The sequence below is a fragment of the Nerophis ophidion genome, linkage group LG02 (genome assembly GCF_033978795.1).
Source record: "Nerophis ophidion isolate RoL-2023_Sa linkage group LG02, RoL_Noph_v1.0, whole genome shotgun sequence".
Taxonomy (NCBI): Eukaryota; Metazoa; Chordata; class Actinopteri; order Syngnathiformes; family Syngnathidae; genus Nerophis; species Nerophis ophidion.
In genome coordinates this window covers 62,999,909-63,022,402 of record NC_084612.1, presented here as the reverse complement: position 1 = coordinate 63,022,402, position 22,494 = coordinate 62,999,909, and the positions used below count along the sequence as shown (strand labels likewise).

The 22,494-nt window shown below is 40.7% G+C and overlaps 1 protein-coding gene across 3 annotated transcripts in view; it reads left to right on the top strand.

The window, feature by feature from the left end:
* The window catches only part of vgll4b (vestigial-like family member 4b), a 109,293-nt gene that overhangs the window by 3,248 nt on the left and 83,551 nt on the right, over positions 1-22,494 (top strand). Inside the window, exons 2-3 of one of the 3 annotated variants that reach the window (XM_061888206.1) lie at positions 3,974-4,099; positions 11,473-11,549. In XM_061888206.1, the coding sequence (XP_061744190.1) occupies positions 4,035-4,099; positions 11,473-11,549 (142 nt within the window). In that variant the 5' untranslated portion in view covers positions 3,974-4,034. The remainder of the gene's footprint in view (positions 1-3,973; positions 4,100-11,472; positions 11,550-22,494) is intronic. The other 2 variants (XM_061888231.1, XM_061888223.1) reach the window with 2 other exon arrangements.

Below are 22,494 nucleotides of genomic sequence, written 5' to 3'. Positions count from 1 at the left end.
TACTCGTTGTCGCCATGTCTCTTCTTCGTTCTTCTGCTTTGTCTCTGTTATGTTTTTGGAAATTGATACTTGCAGTAGTTTTAAAGCAATGCATGATGGGAATCCGGATGTTGTGTGTCAGTGTATTAACGTGCCGGCTGGAGTAAACACACGCTGAGAAATAGCTCCGTGCTTGCCTACTTTATGGGTTATAGATAAACCTATTGATAAAGGAGACGTATATAATAGTCTAATTTTCAGGTGCGAGAGGACTTTAAAGGCAGTGCCTTTAAGGCACGCTCCCAATATTGTTGTCCGGGTGGAAATCGGGAGAAATTCGGGAGAATGGTTGCCCCGGGAGATTTTTAGGAGGGGCACTGAAATTCGTGAGTCTCCTGGGAAAATCGTGAGGATTAGCAAGTATGGGTATAAACCTTGTTTACCATGATTTGCTTAACGTGGACCCCAACTTAAACAAGTTGATAAACTTATTCGGGTGTTACCATTTAGTGGTCAATTGTACGTAAAATGTACTGTACTGTGCAATGTACTAATAAAAGTTTCAATCAATCAATTTTCGCGGGATCCCTGGAAACATGAGGAGACAAGTATAGAATTTTTTTTTTTTTTTTTTGTATCGACAAATTCCTCACGTAGCTTTGCGAGACTTGAAGCTCCGATTTGGAGGACACGTGAAAAGACGTTACGAATACAAAACAGAGGAAAATGTTTTACCCGTGAACATGTGCTCTCCAACGTTACTGACGATTAAAGTTTTCATCGAACAAAACTATAACATCCATCCAATTTCTTCCGCTTATCCGAGGGTTGGTCGTGGGGGCAGCAGCCTAAGCAGAGAAGCCCAGACTTCCCTCTCCCCAGCCACTTCGTCCAGCTCCTCCCGGGGAAGACATAGTCTTCCCAACCTGTCCTGGGTCTTCACCTTTTCCTCTTGCCGGTCATACTTGCTCCAAACACCTACCTAGGGAGGCGTTCGGGTTGCATCCTGACCAGATGCCCGAACCAACTCATCTGGCTCCTCTCCATGTGGAGGAGCAGCGGCTTTACTTTGAGCTCCTCCCGGATGGCAGAGCTTCTCACCCTATCTCTAAGGGAGTGCCCCGCCACCCGGTGGAGGAAACTCATTTCGGCCGCTTGTACCCGTGATTTTGTCCTTTTGGTCATAACCCAAAGCTCATGACCATAGGTGAGGATGGGAATGTAGATGGAATGGTAAATTGAGAGCTTTGCCTTCCAGCTCAGCTCCTTCTTCACCCCAACGGATCGATACAGCGTCCGCATTACTGAAGACGCCGCACCGATCCGCCTGTCGATCTCACGATCCAATCTTCCCTCACTCGTGAACAAGACTCCGAGGTACTTGAACTCTTCCACTTGGGGAAAGATCTTCTCCCCAACCTGGAGATGGCATTCCACCCTTTCCAGGGTGAGAACCATGGACTCGGACTTGGAGGCGCTGATTCCCATCCCAGTCCCTTCACACTCTGCTGCGAACCGATCCAGTGAGAGCTGAAAATCCTGGCCAGATGAAGCCATCAGGACCACAATATCTGCAAAAAGCAGGGACCCAATCCTGCAGCCAACAAGCCAGAAACGTCCTGACTGCGCCAAGAAATTCTGTCCATAAAAGTTATGAACAGAATCGGTGACAAAGGGCAGCCTTGGAGGAGTCCAAGCCTCACTGGCAAATTATAGCGATTAAATGAAAAAAAACAAAACGTTTTTATTTTCTTTTTTAAAAACATTTTTAACATTACAGGGAACACTAAAAAACTGAAACAGTATAAACCTTGTTAACCTAAGTGAAGTGAATTCTATTTATATAGCGCTTTTCTCTAGTGACTCAAAGCGCTTTACATAGTGAAACCCAATATCTAAGTTACATTTAAACCAGTGTGGGTGGCACTGGGGGCAGGTGTGTAAAGTGTCTTGCTCAAGGGCACAATGGCAATGACTAGGATGGCGGAAATGGGAATCGAATCTGGAACCCTCAAGTTGCTGGCACGGTCACTCTACCAGCCGAGCTATGCCGCCCCTAAAATGCATGGCTGGTTGTTTGACTATACCAGGGGTCCATACATCGATCCATCCATCCACTTTCTACCGCTTGGCCGCGGGGGGTGCTGGAGCCTATCTCTGCTGCACTCGGGTGGAAGGCGAGGTACACCCTGGACAAGTCACCTCCTCATCGCAGGGCCAACACAGATAAACAGACAACATTCACACACCAGGGCCAATTTAGGGTTGCCAATGAACCTATCCCCAGGTCTTTGGAGGTGGGAGGAAGCCGGAGTACCCGGAGGGATCCACACACAGTCACGGGGTGAACATGCAAACTCCACATAAAAAGATCACGAGCCGGGGATTGAACTCAGGACCTTCGTATTGTGAGAATGGAGTAATTTCTTTGTATCCACAAATTCCTCAGATAGTTTTGCAGGACTTGAAGCTCCAAATTGGAGGACACGTGAAATGATGTTGCGACTACAAGGCAGAGGAGCAGGAGTTCTTCTGGGAAAATGTTCTCCCCATAAACCACTTGTGTAAAACTCAAGGCCCGGGGGCCAAATTTGGCCCGCCACATTATTTTATGTGGCCCGCGAAAGCCTGGGAATAATATGCGTTAATAAAGTGCTTAATCTTTTCTTACTAAATATATTTGTTCTTTACCTTCTGACATTAAAAAGCATGTACTGCATGCAATCTTTTAAAATGTAATATTATCAAAACCAATATATTATCATGTATTCCAAAAAGTACGTTTTTTTTTTTGAATCAGGGTAAATATTGTACTTTCCTTGACTTATGATTTCCAATCAAATCATCAATCAAATTTTAGACTGTAAAATTGACAATATATTTTACGGTTAAATCCCGCCGACTGTGTTTTGTTTTTTTCAGTAAAGTCAACTTTGGTACTGTTTTTTTTCCATATACATTAAGACACTAAAACATTAAAATACACCCCAAAAACATTAAAACTACAAGATTTTACGGTTTAAAAAAACAACTGACAGCTCTGAATTTTACCGCTCAAAACAGTGGTATTGTTTTTCTATTCTATTACATTTATTAAATTTTTTTATATGCTGTAAACCCATTGATTTTACTGTAAAATTCTGGTGACTGAGCTGCCATGTAAATAGTTTTTTTTGTTCAGCTTTTGTAAAAAATATATTGTTAATGTAATATGTATATATATGTATGTGTGTGTGTGTGTGTGTATATATATATATATATATATATATATATATATATATATATATATATATATATATATATATATATATATATATATATATATATATATATATATATATATATATATATATATGCATGTATATATATATATATATATATATATATATATATATATATGCATGTATATATATATATACATATGCATATATATATACATATATATATATATATATATATATGCATATATATATATATATATATGTATATATGTGTGTGTTCGTATATATGTATATATGTGTGTGTATATATATATGTATATGTATGTATAAATATGTATATGTGTATATGTGTGTGTGTTTGTATATATATGTGTATATATACATATATATAGATAGATATGTATGTATATATATGTATATGTACGTGTGTGTGTATATGTATATGTATATATGAATGTGTATGTATGTATACATGCATGAATCCCATGAAGAGCAGGAAAACCTGCGAAACAGGCTTGAAATAGCCTCTGATTTTTTTCCCTGACCTAACGTATACATGTTCATATATTACTCATTATTAAAGTCGACCATGACTGCGATGTGGCCCTCGATGAAAACGAGTTTGACACCCCTGCCATAAACATTTGCTATCCAACGCTACTGAGCACGTGCACGCATGAGCATCAAGGATTTAAGTTTTCATCAAACAAAATATAATAGCAATTAAGGTAAAATAACGTTGTTGTTGTTGTTTTTTTTTTTGTACATTCCAGGAAACAAACAAAAAAACTGAAATGGTTTAAACCTCTGCGACGAGGTGGCGACTTGTCCAGGATGTACCCCGCCTACCGCCCGAATGCAGCTGAGATAGGCTCTAGCGACCCCAAAAGGGACAAGCGGTAGAAAATGGATGGATGGTTTAAACCTTGTTAACCTAAAATGCATGTTTGGTTGTTTGTCTATACCAGGGGTCAAAAACCCAAAACGTTAAGAGTTATTTTGGACCTGAAATGCAAAAAAACGAATTTGTCTGGAGCCGCAAAAAATTAAAAGACTTATATACAAGTGTTATAATGAAGGAAACACATGACTTAAGTGTCTATATTAGCTATAATAGCCTACTATCAAAATAACTGTGTCGCAGGTTGAAGCAAATCTTTGTAGACAGAAATGTTGAAATTTAATATTAATTCCACACATTTTTACAACATAACAAACCATTAGTAAATCAGAAGCTACTCAGAAGGTGAGATAACTCCTGGAAATGACTGGCTTTTAGTGGGCAAAGGTATAGATGTGTGTGTGCAAGTTAAAGGAAACGGCAAGCTGTCTTTTTTTAATAGATTTATTCAAATTTTCGGCAAGCCAGGTAATGTTTGCTGTGGTCTGGAACAACATGGCACACACACAACTATCTGAAATGCAGCCAATATTACATACAGTACAGATAATGTGTCATGAGACATGCAAAACTAAATTATATACAAAGAGGATAAAAGTAAAGGATATTAAATGAGCTAAAATATACTTACAAATGAACCATATCGATGCAATATGTACATACAGGTGGCCTACATAGCATGTTAGCATTGATTAGCTTGCAGTCATGCGCTGACCAAATATGTCTGATTAGCACTCCAACAAGTCAGTAACACCAACAAAGCTCACCTTTTTGCTTTCACACACGGCATGAAACTTTTAGAGGAAAAGATGAGACAACGAAGGAGTGGAAGATTTTACATGTAAACAAACTGTTGCGTCACAGTCCGCACTATGGTGAGTTCAAGAACCACCAAAATTAGTCGGACGAAATGATTTTCACCAAATACTCATACTAAACATATTAAACAGTAGGCTTTCTAAAAATTGGGAAGGTTTGTGTCATATTTGTCCTAAAAAAAAAAATAAAAAAATAAAATAAATATATATATATATATATATATATATATATATATATATATATATATATATATATATATATATGTGTATATATATATGTATATATATATATATATATATCTCTTCATTGGATTATCCAGAGAATAGTGCTCGATACCGTGGTAGAGCGCAATATGTAGGTGTGGGAAAAATCACAAGACTACTTCATCTCTACAGAACTGTTTCATGAGGGGTTCCCTCAATCATCAGGAGATTTTTCCCACACGTACATATATATATATATATATACATATATATATATGTATATATATATATATATACATATATATATATATATGTATGTATGTATATGTATGTATATATGTATATTTCCCCCCACCCATCTTTTTCCATTTTCAATACTTTTTAAAAAATGCTCATGGGACTTCATTGGTCGCTGTGCTTTTTTGAAATTGACAGAAACGTACAGCCCTATTTATATACAGGTTTAATACGGCCCGCGGCCCGCAAGATCAGTTTGCTAAATATAAAAACGAGCTGCATTTTTTTTAATGAAAGAAACTTGTTCTAAATGTGTCCACTGGATGTTACAATAGCAATTCAAGTGTAACCCACATCACACTTGTGATGTGGGTCAGCTAACTTTGAGCGCCCTCTGGATTAGCTGCCGCTACTCCAATCAGGGCAGGTGCAAGCAATCAGCAGCTCCTGTTATGGCTGGCAGCAGGTGGCAGCAGTATCGATGCATAATACCTTCTTCCATTGTAAACGATACACCCGACTGATAAGATGCAAAGACTTATGTCAACGTGACCATCATCTTTTTAGTTGGTCCCATGCAGCGCCTGCAATTGGTTGAATGCACAATGTGCACCCTGAACTCCATTGTAAAAATGTCTGTTTCTACATTTGGTGTAGTTGTTTTATGTTATTTTAAGCTTAAATCTACAATTTTGACATCGTTCACGTTTGTAGTTATGTTACTTGATTTTGGCTATTTTGTCATTTTGATAATTGTTTTGTTTATATCATAATTGTAATATTTGAATGATGATAAAAGAATGTGTTGTGGCAGTTGCGGAGTCACCAATGCGGCGGTTCGAGGAATCTGTTCCAAACGTTTTAAATGATGAACTTCCAACTTTAGAATCCTAAACGGGAAGTTCTTTTGAAATTTTGTAAAAACACTGAGACCCAGTTCATTGTGTCCTTCATGGTGTTTTTAAAACTGCATACATTTTATCTCATAATTTTCAACTAACTTGAAGTGGTTTGACAAGAGTATTAATTGTAATATTCACATTTTCAGAATGTGCTTGTTCTGTTTTAGGACCAAGAAAACAATCTGAAGTTTTACTACCATGATTTTACCAGTCCGGCCCACATGGGAATAGATTTTCCTCCATGCGGCCCCTGAGCTAAAATGAGTTGGACACCCATGATCGAAAGCCTGGGAATAATATGGATACTTAATTGTTCTTACTAAATGTTTTCATTGTTTCCATTTAGGCCGAAATACACAAAATACATGAAATTTCACATGTTTTAAACTTTATTATATGTACAAATATTCAGTTGTTATTGGTGTGAATCTTTGGGCACCTCGCCATTCGATTCCGATTCTCGGGTTGAGGATCAATCAATGTTTATTTATATAGCCCTAAAATCACAAGTGTCTCAAAGGGGTGCACAAGCCACAACGACACCCTCGGTTCAGAGCCCACAAAAGGGCAAGGAAAAACTCACAACTCAGTGGGACGTCAATGTGAATGGCTAATCAATAATTGATTCATAATCAATACTCAATTCAACACGATTCTCAATTCAAACAGATTTTTGCAATGTATTATTTGGTATAATAACAACAACACCTTAACAAAACAGCTCACAGGTTACAAAACCTCCTTTTGGTTGCTGACGTATGACACACATGTGCACCAAGTAAGCATAGAAATGGCCTAAAAAATATTTTTTTAAATTAATTCGTCCAAAAAAATAGATTTTTTTGAAAATTATAAAAAAAAATGGAATTCAAATGTGATATAAAAAAATAAGCACCTCTAATTATTATATTCCGTATGATAGTTTGTAAAAAAAACAATAAAATCTATTGCGCCCATTGAGCCCTTCAAAAACATCCAAAAACCGCCAACAATACTCCATTTACAGTACATCTCCAGACCTGATTATTAACCAAGTATTAGCGATATTATTAGTGTAAGCGTTAATGCAGAGAAATTACTTTTAGCAGCGCTGCGTAGTTTGCTAACTGGCTTATGCAGCTATTGACATATTGAGTCGGTGAGCTGCTGCATCGCCTTAGAACTTGAAATGGTGAGGGTTGTCTTTTATATTCCAAATAATTCCTCTCACTTTTGTACTAAAAGGTTGTTACCATAAACCGAGAAGTTGGTCAATTTTAGCATTTAATTTAGACCAAAAGAAGGAAAGAAAAACACACATTTTAATTTTTTTTTTTTTTTAACCTGCGTGAGGATTATTATTAATTCTTCATCTAAACGGGAAGATATGAAGATCCTATCGGTCGGCATCCCAGTACGATTAGACATTGTACATCAAGTGATTGTTTTATTATTTTTGTAGTATGCATTTCTTGTTCACCGCTTTGCAATACTGCTACTTGCTGGGCCCGCTTATCACTCTGCTAATAAAAATTATAGATCATCCTCCTTATATTCAGGCTAAAAAAAATAAGGCTCTGGATCGTAATTTGTCCCAAAGTAGTCGTTATTGCTCTTATGAAGTCTGCCATGATTAGTTGTGATGCGTTTGTGATTTTAATACGCTGCCGTGTGCGTAAAATGACCAAAATATGTAAATATTACACGTTACTATGAGTGTGCCTGTTAATATATTACACTTACTGTGTGTATAGAAAACATTGATGGAGGTCTTTGGATGTTTTTGTTTAGCGCTTTTTTGGCGGAATACAATGATTCCCATTACCTCCACTGTTAGCTGACTTTTGCTAGTGTTTATTTATGAATTATATTGCATTTAAAAAGAAAAACATGAGTTATTGTCCCACATAAGGATTGTGAATAATAGGCAAAATACCCCTTTATGAGACAGGAATTTACTGAATGAATTTTCTTCCCACATATGTAGACTTGCACAGAAGTTTTAGTTTATTTTTTAAAACCTCCATTAAAAAAGTAAAACAACATTTACACATATCCTTTTGTTTGTGTATTAGAGATGTTACGATCAGGATTTTATGCCGCCAATTCCGATACCGTTCAATCATGAATGAAATGAGCCATTAGCAATCCCATGCTCTAACTGTAAATGGTTTATTTATGGTATAATGGTAAATGCCACTGACAGTGTACCAATATTAAAGTTAAAACACCCATGATTGTCACACACAGTCCAAGAATGGCAACATTTTTCTCTGCATTTGACCCATCACCCTTGATCACCCCCTGGGAGGTGAGGGGAGCAGTGAGCAGCAGCAGTGGCTATGCCCGGGAATATTTTTTTGTGATTTAACCCCCAATTCTAACCCTTGATGCTGAGCGTCAAGCAGAGAGGAAATAGGTCCCTTTTTTATTGTCTTTGGTATGACTGGGCCGGGGTTTGAACTCACGACCTACCGATCTTAGGGCGGACACTCTAACCCGGGGGTCGGCAACCCGCGGCTCTTTAGCGCCGCCCCAGTGGCTCCCAAGAGCTTTTTCAAAAATTTAGAAAAATGGAAAAAGATGAGGTTCTGCCGGAGGACAAACATGACACAAACCTCCCTAATTGTTATGAAGCACACTGTTTATATAAAACATGCTTCCCTGATTCGAGTATTTGGCGAGCGCCGTTTTGTCCTACTAATTTTGGCGGTAGTTTGTTTACATGTATAACTTTCTCTGACTTTCTAAGACGTGTTTTATGCCACTTTTCTTTCTGTCTCATTTTATCCACCAAACTTTTAAGGTTGTGCATGAATGCACAAAGGTGAGTTTTGTTGACGTTATTGACTTGTGTGGAATGCTAATCAGACATATTTGGTCACTGCATGACTGCAAGCTAATCGATGCTAACATGCTATCTAGGCTATCTAGGCTAGCTGTAGTACATATTGCATCATTATGCCTCATTTGTAGGTATATTTGAGCTCATTATGTTTCATTTTAAGTTGTCATAATTCAATTGACATCTCATGACACGCTATCCGTATGTAATCAATCAATTAATCAATGTTTATTTATATAGCCCCAAATCACAAATGTCTCAAAGGACTGCACAAATCATTACGACTACGACATCCTCGGAAGAACCCACAAAAAGTGTAAAATGGCTTTTAATTTTTTGCGGCTCCAGACTGATTCGTTTTTGTATTTTTGGTCCAATACGGCACTTTTAACATTTTGGGTTGCCGACCCCTGCCACTGACACAACACAACATTTAAACCATTTCATTCTTTTTTTTCTCATTTTCCTCTTTTAAAACTAAGTCAATAATGCACAACCTAAACAAAAGCAAAAAGTACTATCTATTACTCGATGAAATCTTTTGGTGTGAGCTCTCAAAGTCCTCCTATATGTAGGGAATTATTTTCACAGTTTGTAAACATCAAATACTACAAAATCACTCTTTTATTCGTACCACTTTTGGTATCTACAATACCAATTTATTGATTGATTTGTCAGTTAATTTATTTGCTTACATTTTGTTTCCCTTTCACACATTTTAAACTTTACAAATAACTTTTTTATTATGTTGTTTTCAGCTAGCTATTCGCTTGTCACTTGAGCTTCTACTGTGTGCAACCTGTCAAGCCTCATTCTACTATCTTTCGGTGATCATGTTACTTGTAAAAAATTTAATTCATCTGCCACAATGGAGGATTATTGACTTCGGAGAGCGATTCCGTCTCTGTGGCATCTATTTCTTCGTGTTGGCTGACTGAGCATCAAAAATAGGAATCAACGTTTAAAAATGTGGAAAATTTCCTATCAATGCTCTAAACCCAAACATATATACAACCTTGTTTATAGACTGATGCTGTCCTAGCATGGATATCAATTCAAAACTACAACTGATTGACTGATTGAAACTTTTATCAGTAGATTGCAGAGTACAGTACATACTCCGTACAATTGACCACTACATGGTAACACCCGAATAAGTTTTTCAACTTGTTTAAGTCGGGGTCCACGTTAATCAATTCATGGTACAAATATATACTATCAGCATAATACAGTCATCACACAAGTTAATCATCAGAGTATATACATTGATTTATTGACATTATTTACAATCCGTAGGGTGGGATGAGGAGGGGGTTGGGGCGGAGGGGGTTAGGTTGGGTTCCTATCAGCACTGCAGTCATCAACAATTGTATCATCTGAGAAAAGGACATTGAAACAGTGTAGGTCTGACTTTGTAGGATATGTACAGCGAGTAGTGAACATAGTGAGCTCAGAAAGCATAAGAACAAGTATATACATTTGATTATTGACAATCCGGGAAGGGGGTTAGGCTAGGGTTGTATTTGACTGGCGGTGTTCTTTTAGTGCAGTTGTAAAGGAGGATAGAGATGCACTTTCTTTTACACCTGTTGGGAGTGCACTCCTTATTGATGTGGCATAGAAGGAGAATGAGTTGAGACCTTTGTTAGATCGGAATCTGGGTTTAACGTGGTTTGTGGAACTCCCCCTGGTGTTGTGATTATGGCGGTCATTTACTTTAAGGAAGTAGTTTGACATGTACTTCGGTATCAGGGAGGTGAAGCGAATTTTATAGACGAGGCTCAGTGCAAGTTGTTTTACTATGTCCTCCACCCTGAGCCTGCCCACTTTGGAGAAGTGGGTAAGAATGAGGTGTGATCTGGGTTGGAGGTCTAGAAGTAACCTGACTGGCTTGTTCTGGGATGTTTGGAGTCTAGATTTGAGGGTTTTGGAGGTGCTGGGGTACCATGCATGCGTAGTCGAAAAACGGTTGGATGAGAGTTCCCGCTAGAATCTTCATTGTGCTTTTGTTGACCAGAGAGAAGATTCTGTGGAGAAATTTTGTTCATTGGTTGACCTTTTTGATTACCTTGGTTGCCATTTTATTACAGGAAAGATTAGCCTCTAGAATGGAAACTAGGTAGATGACCTCATCTTTTCTGGTAATAACAGTGTCACCCACTTTAATAGTGAAGTCACTGACTTTCTTAAGGTTGATTTAAAACAGGTTTTAAATGTCTCAGCAATTCAACCCAACTTTAAAAAGATCATATAATTCGAGGCCAGTGTGGGCTGCTGAGACAGTCCCTTAGCACGCATAGATTCATTTGTAGGTCTGTTCTAGACATTTAACCTAAAAACAATGAGTGGTGTTATGCAATCAACAGCGGCCTCCTCTCTCTTTCAGCAGGCATCCGAGCATGGAGACGCCACTGGATGTTCTGTCAAGAGCAGCGTCATTTGTTCATGCAAACGAAGAAGAGAGTAAGTCTTTTTCATAGTCTTTGACATGCTGGATGTAAAAATATGTTTCATGCAATGGGTTTAGTATTATGTATCAATAAGGCAAATGTTTTCGGTTGTCTAACGCAGGCCCAGGCAATTATTTGGACTCGGGCGCCACTTTTAGAGAAAAAAATGTGTCTGGGGTCCGGTATATCTTTTTTTAGGAATACTAATACAAAACCTCACAATAATGTCTGATTGAATGCTAAAAACGTTATGACAGACCGCCTTAAAAAAACATAGTGTAATTTTACATTTTTCTATGAACGATAAAACACTGAATATTGACAAAATATGAATGTCACACCCTCTTTCGATCAACATATTTTACAATCAAATGAAATGCAACAAACTGAGAAATATTAACGCGAAGGGTACAAAAATAAACCAACCTACAATCTGACATAGCTGATGTATCACTAAGCTTTAAAACTTTATTGTGAAAATCTCCTTCCACGTCTGTGGAAACGCTACCCACCCACACTGCTTGGTGCCTCGTCCAAGCTGCTGGGACGTTGATTACCATAGTAACTAATTAGATGACCATAGCAACTAATTAGATTACCATAGTAACTAATTAGATGACCATAGTAACTGGTACATCATACAAAAGCGCAGATTCCGACCATTGAAATACTTTGTATAGTTGAAGACTTACGGTCAATAGAAAACATCACTGCACATCATAATGGCAGCTACATTTTCCATCTTAAAGACCTAAAAAAATATTTGGGAATGTCCGGCGGGCCGGATTGAAAAGCTTAACGGACTACATATGGCCCCCGGGCCTTAATTTTCCCAGGTCTGGTCTAACGTAACGCAGTACCTTGCTTTGTACGGCAGAATCACAGATCAACTGTGTTTAATGTACCATCCCCTTTGCTTCGGTGATCTTTTTTATAGGATCGTTTTCATTTAGGAATGATCTTTTACTTGCTATTTGTGAGTTTTTTTTGTGAACTCTTCAAAAAAAAATTACTTCCGAGATTTGAAAGTAATCAGCAGGTTTCGCCACAGTAGGCTGAGGCCTTGTCTACATTGATTGATTGATTGATTGATACTTTTATTAGTAGATTGCACAGTACAGTACATATTCCGTACAATTGATCACTAAATGGTAACCCCCGAATACGTTTTTCAACTTGTTTGAGTCGGGGTCTACGTCAATCAATTCATGGTAAAAAAATTTGTTAAGCTGGATAACTTCTTAGACAATTAATTATTTAGCCTAAGCTCTGTGTCAGCTATACTAAACCATCGTTTAAGGTTCCCCTGCTTGGATGATTTTTTTTTACACCGGTAAGTGCGCCGTGTATTTCTTGAATCTCCGGCTTGTAGTTTTGTATGGACTCATTGATCGTTTACAAACTGAGTTGGGAGAGGAAGTGACGCCAGAAAGAACGCGCAGCAGCCAGCTTCATAACAAGCGGTATCGTAACGCGCGATTGCAGCTATTTGGGATACAACACATCCTGCGCGATTACAGCTCTTTCGGATACAACAGATTTCAGACGGCAACATAGCAGTTGAGAGACTGTTTTGGATAAGGCCTGGAAGAACGGCAGCCTGGTGGGATATGTTTGTCAACGAGTGTGTTGTGCCACAGGAACGGTAAGAGAACTTTCGAATGTCCAGGTCAGCTGTGATTCTACTCAGCGAAAAACATTGTCCATTTGTCGATGAGGAGACAACGAGAATGCGGGCTCCCGTGGACGAGGGAGTACTACGAAAAACAGCAAATGCATTTGGACTGGCAAAGCATACTTTTAGTTATTGTACACGATGTATTTAGAGCGATTACTCAACGTCTAAATTTTTATTGTTAAGCCATGAAGTGGTTGCGGCCGTCAAGTACGACCGCCAATTTCAGCCTACAGGCACGGTGTCCTGACCAGATATCTAGATCGATTGTTGTAAAATGTTCTTTATCACATTGTTTACTTTCAAATGTCCTTGAAAAATATGATTCATGTATCATGGCAATAGGCTACATTGAAACACAGGGTAAGAATACAGTTCCAGGTCAGAGGTGACTATGACACGCGCATTTTTTTTTTTTTGCGCATGCGTACTAGGTTGCGTTGCGCCGGCGGAAGGAAGGGGAAGGGGGTCTTAAACGGTGGAATTGTGTGTGTGTGTGGACAAGGATAAGGTTAGGTGGGATATAGCCTTGATAACCTTAGCCTTAGTGTAGAAGGAGCCTAAATCGATACTTGCCAACCTTGAGCCCTCCGAATTCGGGAGATGGGGGGTAATATATAAGTGTCCCGGAAGACTTAATGCTGCAAGGGGTTCTGGGTATTTTTTCCATTGTGTTTATGTTGTGTTACGGTGCAGATGTTCTCCCGAAATGTGTTTGTCATTCTTGTTTGGTGTGGGTTCACAAGTGTGGCGCATATTCGTAACAGTGTTAAAGTTGTTTACACGGCCACCCTCAGCGTGACCTGTATGGCTATTGACCAAGTATGAATTGCATTCATTTATGTGTGTGTAAAAGCTGCATATATTAAGTGACAGAACTGGCTGTTTGTGTGGAGGAAAAGCGGACGTGACGACAGGTTGTAGAGGACGCTAAAGGCAGTGCCTTTAAGGTACGCCCCCAATATTGTTGCCTGGGTGGAAATCGGAAGAAATTCAGGAAAATGGTTGCCCCGGTAGATTTTCGTGAGGAGCACTAAAATTCGGGAGGGTTGGCAAGTATGCCTGAATCTTGTGTGAGCTGAAAAAAAAAGTGAATTACCACTAATTGACTAATTGTCTTGACGACCAGGCGGCCAACAAATTGCCTTGCAAAAATAATAAACACTAACAAACAGCTGTATGTACATATTGCATCATTATGCCTTATTTGTAGGTATATTTGAGCTCACTTAGTTTCCTTTAAGTCCTCTTAATTGAATTTATATCTCATGACACACTGTCTGTATGTAATATGGCTTTTATTTTTTTCCAGACAGATTTGTTTTTGTATTTTTGGCCCAATATGGCTCTTTCAACATTTTGGGTTGCCGACCCCTGTCCTAGTCCTATTAGAAGTTGGTGAAAAATACTTAAGTACGGGACCATTTTTATATTAATTTGAGGAGAAGGTTGTTTGATTTCGTTTTGAAATTCTTATTGCATTTTTTATCAAACAATGCATGATTCCGGATCTGACTTTCTGCCCACACTGACTTTCGACAAAATCATCAGATATGACAATGTATTAAGGAATAGGACAGGACGATAGTTAGCAGCAACAGCACAGCTATGTTTCCTACATTGCTAAAACTACACACACCCGCATTGTCAGGTTCAAACACTGATGACATCTATTAAACAAGACAAGAAGCAAGGAATTAAACAGAGACAAAATTAAATTTGGCTCAATTGAGGAGAGTGCGTACACAGGTGTGGGGCGGTATAGCTCGGTTGGTAGAGTGGCCGTGCCAGCAACTTGAAGGTTGCAGGTTCGATCCCCGCTTCCGCCATCCGAGTCACCGCCATTGTGTTCTTGGGCAAGACACTTTACCAACCTGCTCCCAGTGCCACCTACACTGGTTTGAATGTAACTTAGATATTGGGTTTCACTATGTAAAGCACTTTGAGTCACTCGAGAAAAAGCGCTATATAAATATAATTCTTTTCACTTCACTACAGTGTTCCAGCACGCTCTGATGAAAGATTGTACGCCTCCTCTTTTATTTGGACTTCCCCTGATTACATGGCAACAGCTTTTTGTAAAGGGACAGGGGTCGTAAACAGGTGCTGCTTTTGGCCACAATACAGTTCAGAGAAAAGGTCGCCTGGAGGGGAGTCTGGTCCTGCTTCCTCTCCGCTTTGTAGTTCTCGGGTCAAGACACAATCTGTCTGTGGATTAATATACATGAAAGAAATACAACACCTTCATGTTGCTTCCCATCCTACACAGTGGAGTTTTACAAGCCTTTTGGTTGGTAGGATCAAAGACAGCTTTTGTCCTTTTGCCGGAAACTCATAGCTACACAAAGTTTTGTGATACATTAGATAAAATTCAGTGTTTCCCACAGGTCAGACATCTATTTGTGGTGGTGTGGTCAGAGTTGGAATATAATTACAACACTTTATGTACATATTTATATACATATTTATATAATATTTACATATTTATATAATATTTAACGACAAGCTCCATCCACAGACAGAGTCCCATTGCTTTTATGAGCCGTCGAGCGAGTCAAAAGCCCAAAAATAACCCCCAAAAAACCCCAAAATATATATATTTTTATTTTTATTTTTTTTATTTGTGGCGGTCGTAATTCTTTCGTGGCGGGCCGCCACAAATAAATGAATGTGTGGGAAACCCTGCAATTATTCTGACACACATTTTAAATGCAACACCATGCTAAGTCCGCCTCTTTGTTGTAGTAAAACAAATTGATCAGACTAACACCCCTCACGTGTGGTGCTATCTGATGGTTTGTAGGCACTTGTGTCGCAAAGCCTGTTTCTTCTTTTCAAACAAAGAAAGCTGTCCTCCATGAAGTAGTGGGCACACACACAATGCTGGCTCATGCAGCTGGGGGGGCGGGTTAGTGACAGTGTCATGTCCATGAGGAATGTCATGAAAACCCGGAACTTCAAACTGCTTCTTTTCTTAAAAGTGGATCAACAATAAAACTACATGCAGGGGCCACACTTGGTTTGAAGAACAGGGGAGGGGGGACCAGGAATAGTTGCATGAAGCAAACATAGAAGCTAGGACGAGTGTGGCGAGAGGTGAATAAATAGCTCTCTGATTGGTGGTCGACTGCAGATGAGCGTGCCGACCACTAACCAGAGGCAGGTGAACCAAATCAATCCCCATAGAAACCAAAACAAACCCGGAGGTGCACGAAACTGGAACTAAGGGAGTCCAAAAATAACAGAAAAAAGCAAAACATGATCCGGGCCACGGATCATGACAGTATTATTATTCCAACACATATTCCTGCATATTTATGTTGTATATTTCTGCATTTTTTTGTAAAAAATAAATAAATCAATCAAATGGCAATACATTGGCAATAAATTTATCAGGGGGGCTTAAGAAAATTTTACGGGGGCTTCAGCCCTCCTAAAATAGGCCGAGGGACGCCAATGGCTACATGGTATATTTTTTCTCATGTTGTCTCATAAACAGGCTCTAGTACAGGGGTGTCAAACTCAAATACAGAGTGGGCCAAAATTTAAAACTGAACAAAGCCGCGGGCCAAGGTTGAACAAAATAACCTTTTAATAGGGACCCAAACACGATTTGCATTCAATATTGAACAAGCAAGGTTTATGTAACTTTACAGTGACATGCAAAATCCAGTTTCAAATAATAATAATAATGATGATTAAAAAATATCAATGGCATATCAAATAAAATTTAAATAAAAATTGAATGCCTCTTTTCTATTTGCAGCCTTCTGAGGTAAATATCAAAATAAACTTTTTCCACGGGCTAGTAAGACATTTGAAAATAAATAACAATAATGAAAGAATCAAACATTCAATTCTTGAAGTAGCAAGAGAAAGTGCATGAATAAAGCGTTAATTTTTGCTCAGTTTGCTACACTGGTTTGCTATAACACGGGGGATGTATATTGTAGCATCCCGTAAGTGTTAGTGCTGCAAGGGGTTCTGGGTATTTGTTTTGTTGTGTTTATGTTGTGTTACGGTGCGGATGTTCTCCAGAAATGTGTTTGTCATTCTTTTTTGGTGTGGGTTATAAATAAATAAATGGGTTGTACTTGTATAGCGCTTTTCTACCTTCAAGGTCCTCAAAGCGCTTTGACACTACTTCCACATTTACCCATTCACACACACATTCACACACTGATGGAGGGAGCGCCCATGCAAGGCGCCAACCGGCACCCATCAGGAGCAAGGGTGAAGTGTCTTGCTCAGGACACAACGGACGTGACGAGGTTGGTACTAGGTGGGATTTGAACCAGGGACGCTCGGGTTGCGCACGGCCACTCTTCCACTGCGCCACGCCGTTCACAGTGTGGCGCATATATGTAACAATCAATCAATCAATCAATCAATGTTTATTTATATAGCCCTAAATCACAAATGTCTCAAAGGACTGTACAAACCATTACGACTACGACATCCTCGGAAAAACCCACATAAGGGCAAGGAAAACTCACACCCAGTGGGCAGGGAGAATTCACACCCAGTGGGACGCCAGTGACAATGCTGACTATGAGAAACCTTGGAGAGGACCTCAAATGTGGGCAACCGCCCCCCCTCTAGGGGACCGAAAGCAATGGATGTCGAGCGGGTCTAACATGATACTGTGAAAGTTCAATCCATAGTGGCTCCAACACAGCCGCGAGAGTTCAGTTCAAAGCCGATCCAAGACAGCAGCAACAGTATTAAAGTTCTTTATACGGCCACCCTCAGTGTGACCTGTATGGCTGTTGACCAAGTATGCCTTGAATTAACTTGTGTGTGTGTGTGTGTGTGTGTGTGTGTGTGTGTGTGTGTGTGTGTGTGTGTGTGTGTAAAATCTGCTTATATTGTATGACTAGGCTGGCACGATGTTTGTATGTAGGAAAAGCGGACGTGACGCAAGGTTAAAGAGAATGCTTAAGGAAGTGCCATTAAAACACGCCCCCAATATTGTTGTCCGGCTGGAAATCGGGACAAATTCGGGAGAATGGTTGCCCCGGGAGATTTTCGGGAGAGGCACTGAACTTCGGGAAAATCGGGAGGGTTGGCAAGTGTGAGTATTAGCGGTGAATGCGGTGTTAGAGGGGCATTGCTGCTGTATAATACCGGCGGAGCCAGCTCTAATGTTAATTGGATATTGCCTCAAGGGCCAAATGAAATTACACGGCGGGCCAAATTTGGCCCGCGGGCCAGAGTTTGACACCCATGCTCTAGTAAAACATACTACTGATAGAAGACCATTTAATAATACATTTTGTATAATAGAGGCCCTTTAAGACGTTCCCAATAAATGATCAATTTGGAATGTTTTGACTAAATTGCTGACTTTTGTGTATTGGAAGCCTGGGAATGTGCAGGAGCTGTTTGTCAGGCCTGTCATCAGCTGGTATGCCATCACGCTTTGTCCTAAAAAAATACTGCTCCTTGCACTTGCACGGTACACCACCTCCTCCTCATTCGCCCCCGCCTCCCTGCTGTGCTTTTGTTTTGTTGCCCGGCGCTGATGTCACGTTAAGTTGTGCGCTGGGCTCTGCCTCTTTGTTTCGTAACAATGCAGTCGACCTGCCACCACCACAATATTGGTGTATGGGAAGTAGGCGAGCTCTTGTCAAGCATCCTCCTTGGAACGTTTCTTCTAAACCGAGGGTGGCAAACTAGTTCTCAATGAGGGCCACATCGCAGTTATGGCTGCCCTGAGAGGGCCACTTGTAAATGAAAATAAATGTATAAGGATTCACCCCATGATATTACAAACCTCAAAACCAGTGAAGTTGGCACGTTGCATAAATGGTAAATAAAAACCGAATACAATTATTTGCAAATCATTTTCAACCTATATTCAATTGAATAGACTGCAAAGACATGATACTTATTAACCTTCGTTCGTTATTATTTGCAAATATTAGCTCATTTGGAATTTGATGCCAGCAACATGTTTTAAAAATTCTGGCACAAGTGGCAAAACAGACTGAGAAAGTTGAGGAATGCTCATCCATCCATCTTCTTCCGCTTATCCGAGGTCGGGTCGCGGGGGTAGCAGCCTAAGCAGGGAAGCCCAGACTTCCCTCTCCCCAGCCACTTCGTCTAGCTCTCCCCGGGGGATCCCGAGGCGTTCCCAGGCCAGCCGGGAGACATAGTCTTCCCAACGTGTCCTGGGTCTTCCCCGTGGCCTCCTACCGGTTGGGCGTGCCCTAAACACCTCCCTCGGGAGGCGTTCGGGTAGCATCCTGACCAGATGCCCGAACCACCTAATCTGGCTCCTCTCAATGTGGAGGAGCAGTGGCTTTACTTTGAGTTCCTCCCGGATGACAGAGCTTCTCACCCTATCTCTAAGGGAGAGCCCCGCCACCTGGCGGAGGAAACCCATTTCGGCCGCTTGTACCCGTGATCTTATCCTTTCGTTAATGACCCAAAGCTCATGACCATAGGTGAGGATGGGATTGTAGATCGACCGGTAAATTGAGAGCTTTGCCTTCCGGCTCAGCTCCTTCTTCACCACAACGGATCGGTACAGCGTCCGCATTACTGAAGACACCACACCGATCGGCCTGTCGATCTCACGATCCACTCTTCCCTTTCTCGAATGCTCATCAAACACTTATTTGGAACGCCTCACAAGTGAACAGGCTAATTGGGAACAGGTGGGTGCCATGATTGGGTTTAAAAGCAGCTTCCATGAAATGCTCAGTCATTCACAAACAAGGATGGGGCGAGGGTCACCACTTTGTGAACAAATGCGTGAGCAAATTGTCCAACAGTTTAAGAACAAGATTTCTCAACATGCTATTGCAAGGGATTTAGTGATTTCACCATCTAAGGCAGTGGTCCCCAAACGACGGCCCGCGGGCCAGATACGGCCCACCAGCGTCCAAAGTCTGGCCCCCGGGTAGGCCTGAATAAAAAAAAATTATTATTTATTTATCCATCCATCCATCCATCTTCTTCCGCTTATCTGAGGTCGGGTCGCGGGGGCAGCAGCCTAAGCAGGGAAGCCCAGACTTCCCTCTCCCCAGCCACTTCGTCTACCTCTTCCCGGGGGATCCCGAGGCGTTCCCAGGCCAGCCGGGAGACATAGTCTTCCCAACGTGTCCTGGGTCTTCCCCGAGGCCTCCTACCGGTTGGACGTGCCCTAAACACCTCCCTCGGGAGGCGTTCGGGTGGCATCCTGACCAGATGCCCGAACCACCTCATCTGGCTCCTCTCGATGTGGAGGAGCAGCGGCTTTACTTTGAGTTCCTCCCAGATGACAGAGCTTCTCACCCTATCTCTAAGGGAGAGCCCCGCCACACGGCGGAGGAAACTCACTTGGGCCGCTTGTACCCGTGATCTTATCCTTTCGGTCATGACCCAAAGCTCATGACCATAGGTGAGGATGGGAACGTAGATCGACTGGTAAATTGAGAGCTTTGCTTTCCGGCTCAGCTCCTTCTTCACCACAACAGATCGGTACAACGTCCGCATTACTGAAGACGCCGCACCGATCCGCCTGTCGATCTCACGATCCACTCTTCCCCCACTCGTGAACAAGACTCCTAGGTACTTGAACTCCTCCACTTGGGGCAGGGTCTTCTCCCCAACCCGGAGATGGCACTCCACCCTTTTCCGGGCGAGAACCATGGACTCGGACTTGGAGGTGCTGATTCTCATTCCGGCCGCTTCACACTCGGCTGCGAACCGATCCAGTGAGAGCTGAAGATCCCGGCCAGATGAAGCCAACAGGACCACATCGTCTGCAAAAAGCAGAGACCTAATCCCGCGGCCACCAAACCGGAACCCCTCAATGCCTTGACTGCGCCTAGAAATTCTGTCCATAAAAGTTATGAACAGAATCGGTGACAAAGGGCAACCTTGGCGGAGTCCAACCCTCACTGGAAATGTGTCCGACTTACTGCCAGCAATGCGGACCAAGCTCTGACACTGATCGTACAGGGATCGGACTGCCATAATAAGACAGTCCGATACCCCATACTCTCTGAGCACTCCCCACAGGACTTCCCGAGGGACACGGTCGAATGCCTTCTCCAAGTCCACAAAGCACATGTAGACTGGTTGGGCAAACTCCCATGCACCCTCAAGAACCCTGCCGAGAGTATAGAGCTGGTCCACAGTTCCACGACCAGGACGAAAACCACACTTATTATTTATTATTATTATTTTATTATTATTTTCTTTTTAATCTGTCCTTTCCAGCCCATCAATCAATCCATTTTCTACCGCTTGTTACTCTCAGGGTCTTGTAGCCACGCAGGCAAATCATATTGTCTAAAAATGCTTTTTCCCATCAATAACATGACGTCATCACGTGCACGCTCTTTCAGCCAATTAGTGCACGAGGGGTAAAAAATAGCAAAATCGTTCGGGGCGTCCATGTATATGTATATGTATATATATATATGTATATGTATATATATATATATATATATATATATATATATATATATATATATATATATGTATATATATATATATATATATATATATATATGTGTATATATATATATATATATATATATATATATATATATATATATATATATATATATATATATATATATAGCCTGGTGCCTGGCCAAATTTTTTTTTAAACCCAATGCGGCCCCCGGGTCAAAAAGTCTGGGGACCCCTGATCTAAGGTCTGTAATATCATCAAAATGTTTAGAGAATATGGAGAAATCACTGCACGTAACAGTGAACCTTGGATCCCTCAGGCGGTACTGCATTAAAAACCGACATCAGTGTGTAAAGGATTTCACCAGATGGACTCAGGAACACTTCAGAAAACCGCTGTCAGTAACTACAGTTTGTTGCTACATCTGTAAGTGCAAGGTAAAACTCTACTCTGCTAAGCCAAAGCCATTTATCAACAACACCCAAAAACGCCGCCGGCTTCGCTGGGCCCAAGCACATCTAAAACGGACTGATGCAAAGTATAAAAGTGTTCTCTGGTCTGATTAGTCCACATTTCAAATTGTTTTTGGAAACTGTGGACGTTGTGTCCTCCAGAACAAAGAGGAAAAAAAACCTCCGGATTGTTTTCGACGCAAAGTTGAAAAGCCAGCATCTGTGATGGTACGAGGGTGTATTAGTGCCCAAGGCATGGGTAACTTACACATCTGTGAAGGCACCATTAATGCTGTTTTTTACGGTAAAATTCTGGTGACAGCGCAGCTATTTTTTTTTTTACCGTAAAATGTCTGGTTAATGTTGTTTGTATTTCCTGTGTATGACTGTAATAAGAAAAACAGTGCCACTGTTTTTTACG